Source organism: Amphiura filiformis, chromosome 10 (genome assembly GCF_039555335.1).
Source record: "Amphiura filiformis chromosome 10, Afil_fr2py, whole genome shotgun sequence".
NCBI lineage: Eukaryota > Metazoa > Echinodermata > Ophiuroidea > Amphilepidida > Amphiuridae > Amphiura > Amphiura filiformis.
In genome coordinates, this window is record NC_092637.1 from 48,303,421 (window position 1) to 48,326,826 (window position 23,406).

At 36.6% G+C, this 23,406-nt stretch overlaps 1 protein-coding gene across 1 annotated transcript in view; it reads left to right on the plus strand.

Moving 5' to 3' along the window:
- The window catches only part of LOC140162975 (transmembrane 9 superfamily member 1-like), a 31,032-nt gene extending 7,847 nt beyond the window's left edge, over nt 1-23,185 (plus strand). Inside the window, exons 2-14 of the mRNA XM_072186299.1 lie at nt 1,469-1,558; nt 3,956-4,037; nt 6,069-6,173; nt 7,954-8,072; nt 9,325-9,504; nt 9,974-10,045; nt 10,298-10,445; nt 11,483-11,608; nt 12,375-12,467; nt 13,997-14,107; nt 15,670-15,832; nt 17,551-17,742; nt 19,780-23,185. Of these exons, the coding sequence (XP_072042400.1) occupies nt 1,469-1,558; nt 3,956-4,037; nt 6,069-6,173; nt 7,954-8,072; nt 9,325-9,504; nt 9,974-10,045; nt 10,298-10,445; nt 11,483-11,608; nt 12,375-12,467; nt 13,997-14,107; nt 15,670-15,832; nt 17,551-17,742; nt 19,780-19,981 (1,683 nt within the window). The 3' untranslated portion in view covers nt 19,982-23,185. The remainder of the gene's footprint in view (nt 1-1,468; nt 1,559-3,955; nt 4,038-6,068; nt 6,174-7,953; nt 8,073-9,324; nt 9,505-9,973; nt 10,046-10,297; nt 10,446-11,482; nt 11,609-12,374; nt 12,468-13,996; nt 14,108-15,669; nt 15,833-17,550; nt 17,743-19,779) is intronic.
- The last annotated feature ends 221 nt before the right edge of the window (nt 23,186-23,406 follow it).

Consider the following 23,406-nt stretch of genomic DNA (forward strand, 5'->3'; position numbering starts at 1 on the left):
TTTAAAATGAACACTAACACAGGTTGATATGTTTCAGTATATCCCATTTAATTTACTGGGGGTGTGAAAACTCGTTGAAGCAATATTTTCTGAAATATACTCTGCTTTACAGTGTGTGGTTTCCGTTCACATTGACATCAGTCACATCCAAAATTGAACAAACATCAGAATCTTGAATTTGACCTGTGTTTTCAAACTGGCTGATATTATTTGTGAACATTACCCATATTATGACCTTCAAAGCTGTGGAATATCAGAGTCATTCCTTGATTATTAAAATTGTTGAGTAAACCTTTTCATGTCAATTTCCTTTTTACCACAAAATTACATTTAAGTGGCCATAAATTTGTCATTACACAACAAAAGTTGCCCAAATTTGGTCAGAAGAGAGCCTATGACACACTTGTTTATTTTAAATATCTATTATATATGTATTGGACAGTCAAAGTATAAATATTCACTTCTCAATATTTATCCAATTTGTTAAAAAATTACATAACATGAGATAATAAATCATAATTTTCTTCAAGAAGTAGAGAGATTTAAGCTGGGAAATGATATTTTTATGAAAATCTGGTCTAATTTGGAAAAGAAAACCCCCATTAAATGAAATTTAATCCATTTTGAAAATTTCGAGTTTTTTTCACCAAAAGTGGCGCCTAACCGTGAAATGGGCCATACCCAACTTATGACATGCGACCATTTGCGAGGCAATGAAGACTTGTTTTTATAATAAGTTAAACTTCCAAGACTTGGACCCTTCAACACGGCACTCTGAAATGTACAAATTTGAGAATATCTATTGTGATTTTTAAAATACTTTTTTAATCTGCCAGTTGAAAGGGGATCACAAATATTCTTGAATATGAAGAAACAGGGCCAAGGATTTATGTGTGGGGAGCATGGCTCGAAAAAGTGGGGAATTTGGGAATCTCATTCCCAGGAAACGTTTGGTGTTTGGAGGGAAATTCTGGTATTTGGAAGGAAATTGTGTCTTTTGTGGGAAAGTTAGCTTGCTTCCCAGGAAATAAACATTTTTCAAGCCGGGCGGGGGTGTTGGAGAAACCCACTGTAAATTACTATTGCAGGATTTTCATTTCAAGACATGGATAAAAAAAAAACACATTTAGCATTTGTCTTTTTAGACCGGCTACAGGAAACAAAAATGTTATTTTTTTGGCTTTAATGAGCCTTTACAGTCATTTTTACTCGTTAACTACATTGATTATTGATAAAAACAATAAGATACAAAGAATATTTAGATTGATGTATCATGAAAACCGTATGTCCGATTTATTTCAAACAAAAAGCATATTGATCAACGTAGTTTGCCCTACTCAATTAATCTATTGAAAACATGCTCAGAGCATTTCCTGATTTCCAGATATATTCTCATTTTATATACCACCTTAAATGGGAAGTCTGTTACCTCTTAAATATTTTTTTCTTTAATATGGTTTCATTGCAGGTGGTAATATATGTCAACAAAGTAGGACCCTACTTTAATCCACATGAAACCTATCACTACTATCAGCTACCAGTATGTCGACCAGATAAGGTAAGAGATTATCTACCTAAATTGTGACCGTCCAGGTCGAAACACTCGTAAAGTCAGCCCCTGGTCAAATTTGTTTTCTTCCGTGTTTAGAAAATATATATCGTATTCGTAAGCTTTACAATAATATATTGACTTCAAACGATATCCAGAAGCGGAGTTATAACTTGTTAAACTTTGCTCCTTCAGTAAAAGGGTACATTATTTTGGCACTACATTATTTCTTTTTTTTCACATTGCTGGTATTAAATATCAAATGGTCATAATTGGCGGTCACTTCACATCATCCCCAACTGAATGAGGTTCAGGATTGTCCTCTCATTGTTAATTGTTTGTTAACCCACCACTTGAACAGGATTTAGCCAAAGCAAACAAAGACTTTAGCTTTTTACTAATGCTATGTATAGTATAAGCTTATTATCCTCTTCAACAATAGGATTAAAGATTGGTGTTTGACTGGACTAAAATGAGAAACATGTTGGACAAATATTAGGAACATATGAATACCATCTCTATGCATATTTTGCACTGTAACTCGAAATACAATTTGCCGACTTTACGAGCGGTTTGAGATGGATGATCACAATTGGGGTTTTTGTGCAGACAACCTAGGCATAGATTCTGGTCGTCCTTAAAAGTCCTTAAGAATTTTGAAACCTGATAGCAAGGTTATTTCATCATAAAACTTGCCCAGTAATTCTATTAGTATTTATTATCAACCTCAAATTGATATTATTGTTTTGGGGGATTGATAAGATGTCCAGCAGTTCTCACACTATATGTGAGCGTACACTACGAATGAGCCGTTAAGGGGGTACTACACCCCTGCACAATTTTGTGCCTATTTTTGCATTTTTCTCAAAAATTATGGCGCATTGGGGACAAGTAAGATATGTATATTATAGGGGCAAGGACTACAACTACTGCACTGGAAATTTTATTTCAGCACAGCCAACAGTTGTGGAGTTACAGTCAAAAATGATGGAAAACCAATATTTGATCAATAAATCAATAACTACTTGCTTTGTGTTGCTGTATTTTCAGTACAGTAGTTGTAGTCCTTGCCCCTATAATATACATATCTTACTTGTCACCAATGTGCTATAATTTTGAGAAAATTGCAAAAATAGGCGCAAAATTGGACAGGGGTGTAGTACCCCCTTAAGTCAGCAAATTGTATTCTGAGATACAGTGTAAAATGTACGTGAAGGTCGTATTCATGGGTACTTGAATTATGCGCGACATGTGTCTCATTTGATAGTGTTTAAACCAATCAATAATCCTATCGCTGAAGAGGATAATAATCTTCTACCTATTTCTATTGAATCATTAAATAGCTCTAGTCTTTGTTTGCTTTAGCTAAATCCTGTTCAAGTGGTGGGTTACAATTGCATTGAATGTTGTCTAGGTATACTAAGTATATAACCAACAATTAACAATGAAAGGACGTTCCTGAACCTTGTTGACTTGGGGATGATTTGAAATGACTGCCAATTTTGACTTTATTACCAGCAATGTGGAAAAAGAGACACATGTAGAACCGAAAAAAGGTACCATTTTGTTGAACGAGCAGAGTTCAACAAACCATAACCCAGCTTCTAGATACCATTTTAAAGCTTAAGATATAAACACGAAATAAAACAAAATTGACTGGGGGACTACTTTACGGCTCATTCGTAGTGACAAATGTATAGAAATTTCAGTACCATTTGCCTCGAAGATGCCTGGAAATATGCTTCAAAATGTACACTTTCCAGGAGCTTTTACAGGTTCCAAAACTTTCACTTCACTTTGTTTGTTTGTCCTTCATCAAATTCCACTATGTAAACTAATCTGCGGATTTAATTTCTGATTTCTGTCCTGCCAAGTTAGAATGGTTGCCAACCCCTGTTGTAACAAGTTAGTCGAAACTGCATCTTATTTTAATCCTATACGTTGGCGAAGTTACGTAATTAATCAGATTAACTACCATAGCAATAGGTGAAAACAATTTTGATTATATCACGCTTCACTACAAGCAGGTTGTACTCATCACCTGTGTATGTCTGCAATCATAGATTTAATACAATGCCGCTCCTTTCAAAGATACTAATCTTACAGGTGCGAGTGATCAGCATGATACGGTTCACCTATTGCTATGGTAGATAATCCGATTATTACGTAACTTCGCCAGCGTATTCTTACTGCCTCTGGAGTTTTGTACTGATGAGTCTGTTGAAAAAATCGGTTGAAAAAATCGGTTGAAAAAGTCTGTTGAAAAAATCACAGACTCTCATGTTCAATAACAATCACCAAGGATGATTTCCTTGCATGTATGGGGAGGCTTGAGGGGAATTTATTATCGATTAGTCGATTACCGATAATCAATCTATCATCTATCAATATATCAATATTTTCTAGGTGGAGACACGTAGCCTCACATTAGGAGAAATTTTAGATGGAGACCGTATGGCTGTTTCACTCTATGATGTCAACTTTGGACGTAAGTATCAAGTCAATTATTCCAGGTTTCAACCAGGCTGTCACCTTAATTTCACAGTCATACTGGACCTGTGTATTCCATTTGCTGCCAGAGATGTGTGGATATTAGGACCGTTTTTGATGTCGACATATTTCGTATCTTGACGTCGACAGTGTATCAACATACATTTGGGTTCCGAAAAAATACCAGGACTTTTTTTTCTTCATGATTTTAGGAATATTTTAAAAATTTTAACCTAAAAATATCTAGAAACAGCAGCGGCAATTTCAGCAGAATCCAAGATAGCCGTCTTCATAGAGAGCATGTAGCGATATCATAAAGTGTACAATTTACACTAGAAAACAAGGCAAAATACTGCCATAAGTATGACCCCTGAAGGCAAATAACATGAAAAGTTGGCAAAATAGTAGGTAAAAGATAAGATTTGGCATTGCATTTTGTTGAAAATACATTGGAAATGGCCAATATTTTGAGTGAAAATGAGCTTGCCTGACAAAGTTTTACTGGGCCATTGCCTGAGCACTATGTCGCCATGGACAAAGTTCTGTCGATATGTTGACATAATTCACTTTGTCGACAGGATTCCGACAGAGGACCTGTCGAAGCCGGCCTTAGTGGATATGAATGCAATGGCTGGCTTCACCGGTTCAGGGTTCTTGCTTTTTAGCTAGACACTTTATTGCCATTGCCAGGTCTTTTAATTGCAAAGCCAAGCTTCAGGGCTGTGGAATAAATCTTAAATCAATACAGATTTATTATCGCAGACAGAAAAAGAAAAACTAGTTCACGTCTAGTGTCTGTCAGTTAAACTTAGCCCGATTCGCGATTGGTTACCAGAAAGCGTAACCGGGGTAGGTACCTCCCTAGTTACCCCATACTAACTAATCACTGGCCACAGCCACTAGCCACACAGAGTTTGATTGGCAAGGACGTCTGATGCGAACTAGAGTTTTTGTTTTTCTTTAAGGTCTACCAGTCAATCTATTTAAATACCTCTTCAAGAAGGATGGAAGTGCCATCCTGGGTGCAACAGATAATATGTTGCAGTTGCAGAGACCTATACCATTCTTCACCCTGATGTGGCAGTGACGTCAAAGTGCTGAGGCAGCTATTTTGCGCGTGAATCTCCGAGCGTCTTTAAGCGTGTGTATGCCAGCGCTTTGAGCAAACACTAGTGATTTGTAGCGGCACCCAATTAAATGCGCTCTGACGTCACTGCCACATCAGGGTGAAAATGGTATAGGGAATTACTAATGTCCTGTTTAAATGCATCACTGTATCAGGGTTGAACTTTGACCTTGTTATAATGGAGACTATTTGACAGCAGTTAACTTCACCATCTTGAAGATTATGTATTCAAAACCACTCGGCAGTGAAACCTAGTACAGTGAATGATAGGGCCGGCGTCGGCACCGTTTTTTGATGTCGACATGTCAACATATTTCGTATCTTGACGTCGACAGTGTGTCGACAAACATTTGGGTTCCGAAAAAATACCAGGACTTTTTTTTCATGATTTTAGGAATATGGAATATTTTAAAAATTTTAACCTAAAAATATCTAGAAACACCATCGGCAATTTCAGCAAATTTCCAAGATGGCCGTCTTCATAGCGAGCATGTAGCGATAAAGTGTACAATTTACACCGGAAAACAAGGCAAAATACTGCCAAAAGAAGGCAAATAACATGAAAAATTGGTGAAATAGTAGGTAAAAGATAAGATATGGCATTGCATTTTGGAAATGGCCAATATTTTGAGTGAAAATGAGCTTGCCTGACAAAGTTTTACTGGGCCATTGCCTTAATACTATGTCGCCATGGACGAAGTTCTGTCGATATGTTGACATAATTCACTTTGTCGACAGGATTCCGACAGAGGACCTGTCGACGCCAGCCTTAGTGAATGAACAACTAATGAAGTTAACAGAGGAGTCAAGGAAGATTTGGAACAGCATTGCACAACTGTCCAGTGCTTCCACCCTAACTTGAGAAACTTAACCGTTTCCTTATTCAATGTTGCATTCCTACAGAGCAAGTAGATAACAAGGAGCTGTGTACGATGAAGTTAACAACAGACTATATCGAGCAGCTCAAAGAGGCTATTGAAGACCTGTATTACTTTGAGTTTGTAGTAGGTAAGTGGTTTGTTACATGGGCGTGTTAAAATTAGTAAATAATGCACAATTTAGTCACTAAACCAGCCACTCCAACATGTGTGAGATAACCGCAAGTCCCAACCAGAAGCAGCAGGTCTACACTCCAGGGTCCATGTCACTAATTTGTGTTGTGACTTTTGTCTTCCAATTAAAGTTTGTAACTTTCATATTTCAAAACGATAGGTACCTTGATTTATGGTCGGAAACATGACCCCTATCTTGTGTGTACAGTTTATGGGGAGCAGGGTTCAACTAGGATATTTTTAGTGCTGGGTAGTATTCAATGAAAATCTTGCATATTTGGCAATTTGTTGATTAATTCAATAAATGATAATTTGGCCTCTGAGAGTTAAACTCCAGTGCTAAAATTGCAGCCTAGTGGTGTGCTCCAAAACTGAGCAGTGCTGAGCTGTTTTAGTTTAATGGGCTATTCCATTTAAAATCCACACTACCCCTGTGGAAGATTTAGCTAAAGTCTTCCACAGAGGGAGTATCAATTTTGAATAGAATACACAATTGGGTGACTTCCATTTGAAATACTTATATGTACTCCAGTTGTGGAAGATATAGGTGAAGCCATAATACAGGGGGAGTATATGGCTTTCAAAGTGATTAATTCTGACCAATTACATTTGAAAAACATACTCCCCCTGTAGAAGATATTTATTAAATCTTCCACAGGGGTAGTGTGCATTTCTTTAAGATCTTCTGACTCGCCTACAATTATCCCAAATAATTGCAATACCAATATTTTCAAGCAGACATTTTTTAACCGTGTGTACAACTCCTGGAACAACTTCCCTGCTGACGTTAGGAACGTTCAAATTTTCAAATATTTTAAATCCGAGCTCCTTAATTACTACATCTCAAATTCACCTGTCAGTATCCATAAATAATTTCATCGGGATTGTTCATAATTCACAATTTGCAAGTGTTTCTTCTGTACATGTCCAGAAATGCTTCGGTATGGAGGTCTTAGGCATGCCTCAGTGGCGTTTCGTACTGCACTGTGGTACTTTCTCGAATTGACGACACCAACGTCAAGTTCCAGTAGGAATCAGACAAGGAGTGTGAGTGTTTATCAGTTAGTTTGATGTAGTGCTACGGTGTGGTGCGGAACGTCATTGGGGTGTGTAGGGGATCTTTGTGCCGAGGTGTTCCTGGATTTGTTCGGGGGAACATTTGCAGATTGTGAACTTATCAGTTTACCTACCTTGTGCAATTTCACTAATGTTTATTGAATTATGCGATGTCTTTTGGCAACTCAATTTTAGTATTATATTGTATTTTTAATGTATTTTATAGTGTTTTTTAAACATGTTTATAATTATGTACTGTGTAATTTTAGTTCTTTTATTTTGGTGTGTGTATAAGGGCCCCCATCCAGTGGGCCTTCGTGCCTGTTTGGGGTTGCCCTTTTGCACCACACACCGCTTTTTGATATATAATTGTGCAATAAAGGTATTAAACTAAACTAAACTAAATGGAATAGCCCAATGCTCACATCATTACGTTAGCATATTTTGAGCGACATTACATCTATTATGGATATACAGGGATGTAAGTTTTCTGTATTTTTACAGAATTCTGTAATTTTGTAGTCCAAATTTACGCAATTTCTTTTATTTTCAGCCCATTTTGGGCTTTTTAGCCCGAATTTACGCGTTTTTTTCCGTATTTTCCGTATTTTTTCTTCAGGGTTACTTACATCCCTGGATATAAATGTTGTAATCTCATGTCATTGTAATCTGTATTACAGAGGATATACCACTGCGTGGTTTTGTGGGACATTTTGAGGAGAGTGGCTTCATACCGCACACACACAAGCTGTATCTATGGGTGCATCATCACTTCCATCTGGAATTCAATGATGACCAGGTGAGTAGGCAATCATATACCTACTTGTAAAAACCAGCAAGTGAGACCCAAAGATTTTACAACTGAGAACCTTTACCTAAAGCTATGATTTTTACGTGTTACAAAATTTAAATTCTGTGTTACAAATGGGACGATTCTGTGATTTTCCGTCTTACATTATAAAGCACTGAAAAGTGAATACAAGCATGTTTTAAAAGTGTAATTTGTCTTATATAATTATATTATAAGAGCTGTATCGGCCAGAATCTTGCATCGTAGGCCTAGAATTAATGCTAGAATGGATTGTTTACTGGTTGATTACTGCTAAATTGTCACTTTTCTTTGTTTTCTTTTACAAATCAACACAATTTTTTTCACTATTTTGTGGCATTTTCAAATTTCCGTGAGCAAACCCCGAATTCCGTGAATTTTTCTGTTTTTCCGTGTCACAGAGAAATCATGGCTTTACCTTTACTTTTATCTAAATGAGTTTGTATTATATCACTCAGACATAAATTCTAGACAGTTCATTGGTTGATTGCCATTTATCATTTTTACCATCTGCCTCTCTGTTTGAGACGTACGCCAGTTGGTACGCTGACCCCAAAATGTGAAGTATCTCGTGGCAAAACATGGTGTTATGTTAAGTAATAGAATTTATGAGTGATATAAAATGAATATTAATTGTCTTAAAATTGTGCAATAGTCAAAATATAAACACTCTGTGAAAGAAGTATTGTTCCATTCCACTTGCCATTCTGGCTTGTGGAATGGAACAACCACCTGGTGATTATATTTCGAACCATCACACCCATAGACAGTTAATATTTGTATACTATCCTACCAAGACTTGCCTATTATAATACACTTCTATGATGCTTGTAAAATACTGGTAGGGGAACAAAATTAGCAATTTCTGGAAAGTTGCAGAATTCGACTCTACACATACCTTTGCCCTCAAACTATTCCCACAAAATTGATGACAGCCAATGAGCTATTTATTTCCTTGGACACATTCCTGGTGCAATGTCAGCTTTCAATTTGTGATTTTAAATGTCAGACCTGAAACTTTTCCTCTTTTTAGGTGATTTCCTCTTTTTTTTTTCCTGAAATTTGCACATTATTTGTTATTTTCAGCCTAATTTTAGCATTTTTAGCATGATTTTGCAATATTTTCCTCTTTTTTAAAGTATTTCCCTCTTTCTTCACAAATGGTCAGTTAAGGTCTTGTCTCACCCTTCAACATAATGATGGTGATTGCATTACATTTCAGATTATCTACGCCAATGTATCAACTAGAGATAAGCAGCCAGTAAGCCTTGACGACACCATCATAGCACCTCTGGAAATTCGCTTTACATACTCCGTGTCATGGCATGAAACCAAAACAACGTATGCTCAGAGAGCTTCAAAGCTGATCAAAGACAATAGTTTCTTCCCTAAAACCTTAGAGGTAAGGAAGGGCTAGAATTTTGGCGAGGATCTGCAAATCGATTCTCCCAAAGATTCTCGTAAATAAATTTGCAAGAATTAAGCTTGGTTCTCGAAAACATTTTGTATTACTTGATGCAGCAAAGATTGGGTGAGAATGACATGATTCTCACCAGCAAACTTTGCAAGAATCAAGTGAAACTGACAAGTAAACATAAACAATGAGACTCATAAAGTGCATTTTACAAAGTAGGCAAAGCACTAAAAGAGAAAAGACAAAGAAAAGAGCTAGTACTCGATAGGAAAGAGGTAAAATCTTGCGTTCGCGTATACGCTACTGGACTGTGGATTCATCACGGATTAACAACGGCTGGCTCCTGTACAAAGATATAGGAAGAGTTGTTGAATACAGGTTTAATGCAACCTGTTTACTAAAATGTGAATCTATGCATTAAGTTTCCTTTGATACTACATTATATTTTTTATCGCAGGTGCATTGGCTGTCAATCATCAATTCTATGGTGCTGGTGTTTCTACTTCTTGGATTCGTAGTCATCATATTGGTAAGTGTGATTAGCATTTGGCAAGTTTGAAATGATATATGGAAATCTGTATTTAAGGCGGGATGGAGCGGTTCCTTACCTAGTGGTGTTTGGGGAAATACAAAGTAAAATGAGAAGTAGTCCCCCTTAATCTCGAAATGACTTTAACAAGAGAATTGCCTCATAGCTATCTTCAAAAATGGGTGGAACCTTCCCTCAGTCATTAGATTACTATAATAACAAGGAACTTTTCTCTATTTCTCTTCCCATCAGATGAGAGTGTTAAAGAATGATTTTGCAAGATATAATTTAGACGAAGATGAAGTAGAGGATCTGGATCAAGATGAAAATGGCTGGAAGATTATCCACACAGATGTGTTCAGATTCCCACCATATAAAACACTACTCTGTGCAATACTAGGTAAGTGAAAACCACAAAACAAAGTGTTAAATGGTGATTTTTGGTAACTTTGGTGAAGATGAAGTAGACGACCTTGGTTAGGCATGATCACATTTTTAACATGTGAGGGCGGGCTTCATTAAGCTCTTGGGCACCAAGATCCTGTGTTAACTGTGTAATCCAATAGAAAAATGAAGAAAATTTGGATTTTGACCCTCAAAACTCCAACCTGCATAAATTTGAGTAAAACTGCATTTATGGAATACTATTAACTTATTTAAATACTATGAAGTAGTGAAAGCCACATTTCATGAAACATTAGCGCATTTTTGTAAAATGGCCCTTCGTGCTCAAAAATTTAGCCCTAAAATACATACACACATGTTAAGACATAGGAAGCCATTGATAATGCTGGGACACAAAATTTGGGACATTCAGGCGAGCTAGTTTTCCTCATAACATTGCCAATTGTAGGCCTACATACATGATTGACCCCTCATTTTTTAAGTTAAATGATTCTCTTTTTAATGAAAGCAATTTTAGATGAATTTATTAAATTTCAAAATTTTACGAACATGCCTACCTTGTAGGGGTGTGACCTATTGTAAGATAGTCTATTCACTCCTGGAGTGTACGTATAGGTAAACATTTGTAAAAATTACCAGAAAAATGTGAGAATAAGTAGTGCAGGTCCATAACAAAGGTCTCTCCCTTCATTATAATGATGATGATTCCATTACGTACTTTTGTCATGTTTAAGAAATGTAAAGTGTGTGTAAATGTACGGTTATTCTGTTACTTTTGTCTTTTGCAAGTAATTCAAATAAATATTATTATTATGAATTCCACTCTTCAAAGAGTGTTACTTGAATGGGTGACTCCATTGCAATTTACTCCCCCTGTGTGGGAGATGAAGGTCACACCTTCCATAGAGGATATATGGATATCAACTGGAATATCCCAATTTGGAGCATTATTTTCCAGTCTGCTTTGGAGAGCAGATGTCTGTGTACGTTTCAGTTGTGTAAGTAACCTCTTATATTTGCTTTCTTTTCTAGGTGTTGGAAGTCAATTCCTGACGCTAGCTACATCTATCCTTGTAATGGCAATGTTAGGAATGTTCAATGTGCATCACCATGGCTCCATGAATACTGCTGCTATACTTATTTATGCCCTCACATCATGTAAGTTGTAATCACTCTTAGGGTTTGAGTTTATCAAAGAGAACTCTGATAAATATATAAAGTAAATTAAATATTTTAAACTGTTCATTTGGACTTGCTATTTCATCAGGCCAAATGGGCTGACTCTGAGAAGTTGACCTGTGACACAGTTGGAGTTACGGGAGAGTCGCCAAGGAACTTTTTTGATGGCTGCGTCGTAGGCCCTTGAAAGGTGGTGGCGTTTTTATCCATAAGCCTGTATCGTACTAAGCAATCACAATGTGCATGTGCATAGCTTTGTTTTATTTGGCATATTCCACTGAAAAAAACTGCTACTCTTGTTGCAAATTCTTAGTATGATACCGGCATATTAGTACACATCTTAAAGGGTTTTCAAGTGTGAATTTTTTTAATATATTGAATATTATAAAAGTTGTTGGTAACCTATTGCTACGTTTCTTGCGATTGCCTAGTATGATGTGGGTGTAAGTGACTAGAGACCAAACCCTCTGATTGCACAATTCCTCTGCTTGCCCCTTCCTAATGACCATGTTGAAAGTCCAGTGACCACCGTCCACTTGTGTACACCTCAGAGAGGGTAGGGCAGGGTATTAAGATAACAACTTTATTGAGGACTCACCTAGGCTCATAAGCTGAGCTAGCAAGGAGACACTGTTCACACTAGTCTTGCTGAATGGGAGGAATCATGACTGTGGCCTGCCACTATCCTGTATCAGGAATTTCAGTAAGAGCTCGTAATAAATTTCATTCTGTTTTCATTTTGCAGGTATTTCTGGTTATGTGTCCAGTAATTTCTACAGGAAACTTTCAGGAGATAACTGGGTGTGGAACATAGTGTTGACATCATGTCTCTTTGCAGGTAAGACTTTGATCCTCGACCTCAGCCGTGCATGTATAGAGAGCAGAATGTTATTTATTTAAAGGTACCAGTGATTACCCTTTTAACCCCTGCTGTAGCATATTCCGCAGATAAGGTTTTATTTTTTCACAATTTTCGTTGTTCACCCTACTCTGTATCGTATATGCTAATTTTAAGCAACATATTGCTGTTGGGTTGAATCCTGACCCTTATGGCTAATGTAGCCTCTTTGACACCATGTTGTTGTTGTCCTAACAATACCACATTGGCAATGTGACCATAAAGGGTTGACTAAGTATTGTTTGTCAAGGCAGCCAAAATGATCAGTTTTCATGATCTAAATCAATATATTATTGAAAAATAACACCTTGATGTTTTGCAAAAGTTCATTTTACAAATCATATACTTTGAAAACATGATTGATTTATTGGGAACAAGTTATACACGTTTTACAGAGGTGATGTTGTTTTAGCCCTCTTGACGACATAACTCAAGAACCGCAAGACCTACAAGTATATCTCTGATATTTAAATTCTTCTATAGGCACACTATGAAATCAATGCAATGTTTGCCAAAGCTCACTACCATTCGCAAGATGCTATGAACTACCAAATCGCAACAGTTTAAAATAGTTGCTAACCTTAACAATCTGTTTCATAAAAACATTGTTCTGATTGGTTGGTTTAGTTGATTGCTCACTGTGTTGAGGTTTCTTCACAACCTGCCACTAATATTTTGTTGCAACACTTTAGGACTTAGTGTACATTGGTTTTGTCTCATTCAATATGAGCATGGTTTGACACCCCCCCCCCCCAAATAATAATAAATGGCTCAAGAATGTAAACGGTGAGGGGTTACAGATCTGAAGGGATATGCAAAGTGCATGAACGCATATATCAGGGATCGCCGGCAAAAAATAAAAAAGTGATAAATATTTCACTTTTAATATTTCATCTCAAAACTAATTATTAAGTAACACAAATAATTGCCTGAGTGTAAAAAGGACATCTTTTGCCATTTTAAGTAATATATATTAAGAAATTAGAGGCATGGGTTTTCATTGCACACTAGTGCACTTAACTGAAATGTGCCATATCAACTTGAAAACATTTTCAATTGAAGGACTTGATGAGACAAAAAATATGTTGAAAGATTCATTAAAAGTTAATGTGTTACTATTTATGAGCTTTCTGTGTTACTTTTTAATATTTAACTGACTATTTGATTTTTTGCCAGTTTAAACCTGGCAAAAACAGGATGTTTCCAGTTTTTGCCACTTTGCCGTCAAAAAACGAACCCTGGCTTAAATAAATGCACATTGTGCATTGCAACTATGTTTTAAGCTAAAATTGTGAAAAGTTTGTCAACTGTTGGAAGGTGTTGTCTTCTCAAAGAGGAGCTTCATGTTGCTGTAAACCTTTCTGGTCAACTACTTTTAAATATTATAGCCTTGTATGATATGTTTTTGATGCCATACAAATATGTTTATATCATATACCATCAATGTAAGTGTTTTCTTGTTATTCCAGTTCCATTCTTCATGATCTGGAGTATTGTGAACACAGTGGCTTGGGCCTATGATTCCACACAAGCTTTACCATTTACCACCATCTTGCTGCTACTCATGATTTGGTTGCTAAGTAAGTATTCAGGGAAGAAATGGAAAATACATGATCCCACCACCTAATTATATTATATATAAACTGAACCCCTAATACTATAGGAAAATTATTGTGTCTTTTTCAACCTGATGTAGCTGATCTTAATGGTCATGTTCATGTGATGTTATGGTCTTGATCAGCAATATCATGTGAAAAAAAATTGTTTGGTATACTGGTGCAAGTTTGTGACGTTTTTGTCTTTGTCGAGTGGTTGGGTGGTGTTGATCACTTTTCTAATGCCTCAGGCTCAAAAAGTACTTAAAAGAGCAAATAAATGTATGGAATTCATGGTGTCAAACTGATTGATGTCCATTATGATTTCGGGAGAATAAGTAAATCATAAGGTCATTAGCTCTTGTCATATGCTGTAATGTTTTGTTGTATTATTCATTATAGAGTACCGAAGTGATGACGTCACAGAAAACTTTTTTTGCATTTCAGCGTTTGAATACCATTTATCGATTGGAGCATGATGAAAAACATCCACAGTCAAATTTGGTGGGAATCGGATCATGAGGGCCGAGATATGGCGCATGAATACCTAATTAGCCCCATTGAAATCAGTGTAAATTGGCCTGGTTCCAAACAGTTATGAACCAGGCCAATTTACACTGAACTCAATGGGGCTAATTAGGTATTCATGGGGCCATATCTCGGGCCCTCATGATCCGATTCCCACCATTATTATGTTTTGACGGATCCAAGTGTGTGAAAATATTGGATCCAACACATAATAATGATCAAATTGGATGCTTTACGCCCAATATTTATTGGTCTCGCTATGAGTTGTAAAATATTGGACTCGACTACGTCTCGTCCAATATTTTAAAACTCATAGCTCGACCAATAAATATGGGCTCAACCGATCCAATTTTATATCAAATTTGGACTGTGGATGTTTTTCATCATGTTCTACCGAAATATGGTCATGAAAATGCTGAAATGCAAAAAAGAAAATTTTATGACGTCACACTTCGGTACTCTATTGGTATCAAATCAAACTATTTATAACAGAGCCACTGGTTTATTACATAATACGTGACACGATCTGGTCCATGAGGGCCAAAGGAGGTATTTTTGAAAATTGAGTTACTGTAATTATTACATTGCACATACAACATGCTATCATTTACTGAAAACACCAAATGTCTAGCATACTTGGTTCTAAAGTTATGAAGTTTTTTGATCTCTATTTTCTTTAAGGTATTTTATTGTTTTTTACTCCATATTTTTACCTTTATCTTAGTTTCGAATTTGCCGCCTTTGGCCCCCATGGACCAGATCATGTCACATATATTCATCTGATTAACCAATCATAATAGAGCTTTCAGAAATTTAAGCTTAATTCTCTTCAACCCTACTGACTATTCTTACCATATCTCTGATTGGCTCAATACATGATATACATACATCTCTTTGTGACCAATCAAAATAATTCTTACAACTCGGTCTCTAGTGCCTATTCGGTTAATGAGTAATTCTTAAGACTAAAAATAAGTGATGCAAGAGATAACCACATTATCACCTCTTTTTGTTTCCAGTTGGCTATCCTCTGACAGTTATCGGTGGCATTCTGGGTAAAAACATGGCAGAGACTTTTGACGCGCCGTGCCGGACCAAAAATATTGCACGAGAGATCCCTGTGGTACCATGGTATAGATCAGGCTTCATGCACTGCATTATTGGAGGTTTTCTACCTTTCAGGTAAGTTAGTCCTGGAAATAATGATTGGTATTGTTTTTCCCATAGACCAATGAGCACTGATTTGCATCAGATGGAATATGTTGCTTTATTTTTGGCTATGAATATTAATGAGCTTATTAACATATTGCATTTTATTTGTATTCACACACCTTTGTGTGGGGGCCACTTTAATTACGAACCGCGTAATTCTAGTTTTTCTAAGCAAGCAAGACATCCAACTTGTAATAGTATACTAAGATTAACTGTCTAGAAGGCTGAGTTCACATAGACATATACTGTATACGGTATTTGCTGTACGATATATGCTGATTCGATCAGGCCAAGTTCACATAGAGGTATACTATGTGAACTCGGCCTATTCGAATGAGCGTATATCTTATAGCGAATACCGTATACAGTACACTTCTATGTGAACTCAGCCTGCCGTATTCATTAACAAAGTCATTTTGGATGGGTGCTTATTTTTTACATTGTTTTAATAGTCATCTATCACCGTCTGAAAGTATTTAGTTACTCACAGTTAGTGCGCCCTCATAAAATGTGTCTATATATTATTATTGACAAAATATAATTGAGGGCGCACTAACTGTAAGATGGCGACCGCCGGTAAAAAATACGAATTTGAGAAAGAATTACCTGAAATTTGGCCTTTTAAAGGCATTTGCAGGTGGTTATTGTGAAGTATTTTTAATATCTATACATCTGCCCACTATGAAATAGCGTCATAATTTAATTTTGGTGCACATTTTGGATACTTTTGATGCTCAATTTCCCACATGCATGCATGTAAACTCACTCGACAGGTAAGCTTACTGGAAGTATTTTGACAACATTGGATGGGCGGTTAATAATTTCATATTGTGTTTGTTGCAAAGTCGCTGGGTGGGCGCTTATTGGGGCATGGGCGGTTATTGGAACGAATACGGTAATGGTTATGGTTGAAATATCATGAGATGAAATATGGATCGTTACAGGGCTGTAAGAAGGAACAATTCATCATTCATGTAGTGGTTATATTTTTACCATTACACACATTTAAGACAGTTTTTATGAGGCCGGTTTCCACAAAATGAGAGGGAAGTTGATGATCTTTATTTTTGAGTTATGGCAAGATTCACAATCTCTGAATCATAAGCTTTAAAATGATAGGATTCTAACTTCACTTGATGTTCAAAAGTCAATATTTTTAAGAAGACTTTCGTTTTCTATTCATTTCTTCTCTGGCAGCTTCCCACTCATTTTGTGAGAACAGGTCTCATATTTTGTTCATAACTTGTTATTTTATATTTTGAATTATTTACTTGTGATGAGTCTAACAGACAATGCACATCCCCCACATGCATGTTATGAATAACATGTGTGTCTAAGGTGCGAAGGTTGAACTTGTAACGTATCGCCAGTTAAGTTACTGGTAAACATAATGGACAGTCTTCCTATTTTCTGAAGAGGATCATAGCAATATTATACTTAAGTGTGAATATGACCACTGACAAACTTGAACCACTGAGCTAATGGGGTTGAGACACACATTTGCAGGTTTACTTGTTCGTATATAACTATATGTATAGATGATTTGTTCAAAACCCTTTACACTTTTGTGGATGGGGCTCTTCATATTTGCATGTTTTAAAAGCGCTTGATAGTAAGCACATATGCTAACTAACACAAACATTGATGATCCACTCAAACAAATTTCCATTTATTATTTGTTTCCGCAGTGCAATTTCAGTAGAACTCTACTATATCTTTGCTACCTTGTGGGGTCGTGAGCAGTACACACTCTACGGTATCTTATTTGTCGTCTATGGTATTTTACTAAGCGTCACAGCATGTATATCCATCGCGTTAACATACTTCCAACTTTCAAATGAGGATTATCGTTGGTGGTGGAGGTCTATATTCAGTGCAGGGTAAGTTGGCTAGTTTGTATGACACATAAAGTATTGTCACAGGAATGCAATATTTATCAAATATTGAATGGCATTGAGGGTTATATGAGAATATACTGCACGCGCTATGAATGATATTCAACGAGCCGGTACAGCAAGTGCAGGATATTCTCATACAACCCGAAATAAAGCCATCCAATATTATTATTATTATTATTATATAATATGAAGCTGACTGAAACTCATAAATGAAAACATTAGAAATGCAAGGCTTTTTATAGGCCTAGGCATACATGTAGGCTAGGCCTAGTCAAGGCTAGGCTGGCATTGACATTGTGTTGATTGAATGCACACACACGCTCCACGCAGACAGTTGAGTGGTTAAAGCTTACCGTGAAAATGTTGTTCTAACTACTGCAGTACCAGTGAAACGAGTAGCCATGTTCCCTGTTATTTCACCGTCAAAATTAAGATACTGATCCTGATTAACTCAGATTATGCCTGATGAAATCGCCATATTTTAGCTGCAATTCTATGCTGCTTGTGTGCTTCGCCTAACAACATGACTTGCTGCACATCAGAGGGGGTCGTGTGGTTCCAAAATTAGTCTCAATCACTGTTTGTGAACGCTGTACATGAATTCTGCGTTTGTGTGATGCGTGCCTTCTGGGTTTTGTGATGAGCGTGCGGGTATCAAGATTTATTGAACAGTTTTGTAAAAATACTGAACAGTTTGATTTAAACGTCATTCAGTACTAAAAATGAGTGGTATTGATGGAAGCTTTATATTACATATTCTATTACCCCACGACCCATTATTCAAAATCGCGCACTGTGATTTGTTGAAACGCGTCACGTGACAGACCATTAATTAGCGATAAAGTGTCAAGGGCAACAAACTTTATGTTCTTCTATCATCACAGCGCACAGCACACCTGCTTATGTAGGGGAGAATGGAATGTCAGGGGTGTGTTATTGTATGTGCATACCTGCTTATAGGGGAGAATGGCATGTTAGGTTGTGTTATTGGAATGTGCATACGCTTTGGCTACGCGTATGCGCTCCACCTTGAGGTAAACAACTTGAAATATTTGGGCAAAGAATTTGATATTTTCTCTTTAAATCACACTATTTTGTGGTAATAGAATAGAAATAAAGGGTGCAACATTATCCTTTACACAAATAATGTGTCCTCGGCAGTAAAAACGTTTAAATAATGGGTTCGGCTGCGCCTCACCCATTATTTACGTTTTCACTGCCTCGGACACATTATTTTCGTGTAAAGGATAATGCATTACCCTGTATTTCTTAAATAATTGATATTAATAATCCATAACAGTGGGTCAACACTCAACACATACATTTTCAGGCATAAGGCCACAAAGAAAAAGTTGCCTGTCGAACATTTTTCTGCAAAATGCTGTTTACAATCCTATACTTAAAGAAATTGAAAATTGAATATGTCCGACTTCAGACTGATTTTTGCTTGATCACATCACATATGTGTACATCCATATCAAAACGATGCACTTGTCGGCTTACTACATGTATCTCATTTCACATAATAGTTAGGAATAAATACCAGACTCATCTCAAGTGGAGGTCACTTCAAATCATCCCCATGTCACATGGTTTAGGAATACAGAGAACATTCCTAAACCATGTGACTTGGGGATCATTTGAAGTGACCTCCACTTGCGATGAGTCTGGTAATTTTCTCCTGGCTATTATGAGAAATGAGATACATGTAGCAGCCGACAAGTGCATCCTTTTGATATGGATGTACACATATATCAAATACTGTTTGTCCTACATCCTCAATAACAGTGGTACCAAATTAAAACACTGGCTGTTATTAGCCCAACTTTTTTCGACCGTTACCATTCAGTAAACCTAAAAATAATGCCCCTGCTAAATTATGTAATTTTCTAAAAGAAAGAACCATGTTGGTATAAGGTTTACCTAACATGTAACTTTTTTTTTAATTTACAAAACCAATTACACCAAACATATTTTTACAGTGCTTTTCTTGTAACTTATTTCTTTTTATCCCCACAGATCCACCGGTTTCTTTGTATTTCTCTACGCCATTTTCTATTACTACAAGCGCTCAAGTATGTCGGGGGCGTTACAAACCATGGAATTCTTCGGCTACACCATGCTGGCGTGTTACGTCTTCTTCCTAATGCTCGGTACTGTGTCGTTCTTTGCGTCGCTGAAATTCATCCGCTATATCTATGTGAACTTGAAAATGGACTGATAGTCATTGGAGATCATGGTGTGATTGGAGGTACTTTGTCATGCACTGGTTTGTGGTTGATAGGAACAAATTTGTAGGATTCACCTGGGGGTGCACGAGGAAGCTGACTAAAGTCGTAGTCGCGACTATTAGTAGTAGTGATGGTCGTCTATTTATTGTGTCCTCAAAAAGCGTAACGATGAACATAACATGGGCTATTCCAGTTGACGTCCATACACCTATGGCAGACATGACCCTTAATCTCCCACACAGGGGGTATAGATTTCAAATGGAGTCACCCATTTAGGTAACTCCATTTGAAATTCACACTCCCTGTGTGGGTAGGGGTTATGTATTTCAATTCGAATAGCCCAGTGTGGGTAAATTTACACTGCTTATTGTTTTACATCCATATCAATGTGTTTTTGAAATGGACTTTTTTTTGTTATTTGTGAGCAGAAGTGCTTGAAAAGTCTTTTGGGTGTTTATATGATATCTTGCTTGCACCAGTGGTTGTTTGGCCATACCTTATTTTATTTGTGTATTTTTGAAGTTCCCTTGTTTATATTTAGATTTTGACTCCAAATAGTAATCATAGTCATTGTAGTCGCACTGATATGGCACCGATTAGTCGACTAATAACAAGTAAAGGCTCAAAGTTATGTGAGGTCAGCCTGAGAAGTCAAAGCTATTTAACATCCAATGGAGTCTGTATATGACACGATCAAGGGAAATGAGTCAGATATATCGCTAATACTGATTTTTGAGATATTGGCAAAGAAAGCGTTAAAATTCTTTTGTTTTATATTGTTTTCAACAGTTGATAAATTGACGTAACTTTGTAAAGAAAAATCGTATCAACATAGGGTTTTCAGTTTCTGAAAGTGTCCTCTATAGAAAAATATAAAAACACATATGTGACATGATCAAGGGGAATGAGTCACATGTCGGCCCTGGTCGAAAATGAGTTTTACACATGTTTCTAAAGAGGACATTTAGAGCTCTCAGAAACTGAAAACCCCATGTTGAATCAACATGGGGTTTTCAGTTTCAACATTGTTGATACCACATTTTATTGTGAAGTTACATCGATTTATCAATCGCTGAAAACAATATAAAACAAAAGCATTTGAACACTTTCTTTGCCAATATCTCAAAATCAATATTAGCGACATGCGACTCATTTCCCTTGATCATGTCACATATGAGCAACTCAATGATCCAGTACATCATAGATATCAGTCACAAAGATCAGTGAGGTTTACTTGAAGCAGAACTGGAATTTGTGGTGTGTGTGTTGACAGAGATGTATCAGATGGTTGGAATTGGTGTGAGCCGACTGGTTACATTTTAATTTTTGTCATGGCTAGTATATAGTTCCAACGCTCTGTGTGCGTTTTGCCACCAATACATGTAAAAAGCATACTGCGTTCTTCTGGACTTTACAATGAAGAATGCACAGTGGCAAAATGTGTGCAAAATGCAGTCAAACTTTATACTGTTGTACTTTATACCTGGGAGACTCTAAGTTGTGACCCTGTAAAATTACTGCTTATTACTGCAAGTATTTAGGAAATAACAAAACAATATTTTAAGTATATAGAATAGATAGATAAATTAAAACAGAGGGTGGAAGGTATATAAAAATATTTATGAACAGAAATAGAGATTAAGGGTGCTTTTGATGTCAAAAATGTCGTCCCTAAAGGTCCGTTCATACTACGCTTTATAGCTTTGCACTGTGTCGCATTGCCACACTGCAAAATACTGCATTGCGGTATCGCAATAAAGTTAAATACATTTCAACTTGAAAATGCGACGAGTTGAGTTGCAGCAAAAAGTAATTGATATTTAGTTATTTTATTTAATTATTAGAATAAATGCTTTTAAATCAAAGGCGCAGGTCTACCCAACGGATATCGGCACCTCAAAGCAATTGAACGGACCTAAGAATCAACTGAAAATAGGTGGTTTTTCACCATGAATCTGTGCTTTGGTTAGTTAAGTGTTTGTGCCAAGGTAGCTAGAGTTTTTCTTTACTAATCATCTTGGATTTTGGTGTAATGTTTTTCCATTGCATGGGTGCAATTATGTCGAACTTTATGTGAATCAAAAAGGTCGCACAAACTCATCTAGTGGAAATCGTTGCGAGAATCTATTTTTTTATGATTCTTACCGAATTTGTAGCCCTGCATTGTCAAGAATTGGGACAATAATGCACTAACAATGACAGTATACCAAACCGTTAAGGAAAACATTTAGTTTGAAAAGGCAACCGATCATAGTGAAGGGAGATGTACCTCAAATACCTTGAAACTGCCTCTGATGTATTTGTAAAGACAGTGGTTCAAACAAAATGCAGGATTTGTTATTAGCAGTTTATATCGTTGTAGTTTCCTCATACTGCCAAACACCTGATAAATACAAACTGTCCATTTCTATAGAGGGCAGTGTTGTTAACTTTTATGCAGTGCATAAAACCCACTAGCCTACTCAGCGTTATAAGGTACTATGGCAACAGCTTATTTAGTAATAGGCTATTTCAGTTAAAATCCATACACCCCTGTGACCGACATGACCTTAACCTTCCACACAGGGAGTGTAAATTTCAAATGGGGTTACGTGAATGGACGACACCATTTAGTATCTCCACCCCTTTTGTAAGAGATTAAGGTCATGTCTTCCATAAGGGGTAATGGATTTCAACTGGTACACCTCGGCATGCGGAATTCATGACGATAATTTTAATTTTAATTCTAGAAACAATATAATACAAAGTGTGTTACTAACTAGACCTATTTATTTTGTAGAAAACAAAAGTGTTGAACATGTTCAAAGCTTTTGATGCATATGTATATATTCATTCATTTCAATATATTAATGTCTATTTATTTGCTTTAAAAGTTTTCAGTCTTGATTTAGCAGCGACATAGCTTGGGACACCATCACACGTCGTAATTCACTTAATCGTCGTTGGGCAGGAAAAACCTCCTATGCGTCATTGGCCCCTGAACATGCTTAAAGCAAAACCTGCTATGTAACCTTTATGCAGTTTTGTTTTAAACATGTTCAGGGGCCACAAGTACATAGGTTTTTTCCTGCCCAACAACCAATGCATCACTGCTAAACTAAGACTGAAAAAGGTAACTTTTTAAAGCAAATGTCAAAATGTCAGTTCACACACTGCTAATATGTGATCGTCCATGGCGAATGAGCCCTAAATTCCTCCCCGGTCAATTTTGTTTTATTTCGTGTTTAAAAATAAACATCATAAACTTAAAAATGGTATATCATTTGACTTCAAGCGATATCCAGAAGCGGGGTTATGGTTTGTTAAACTTTGCTCCTTCAACAAAATTATAGCTTTTTTTCATTTCTACGTGTGTCTCTTTTTCCACATTGCTGGCAATAAATATCAAACAGTCATAATTGGCGGTCATTTCAAA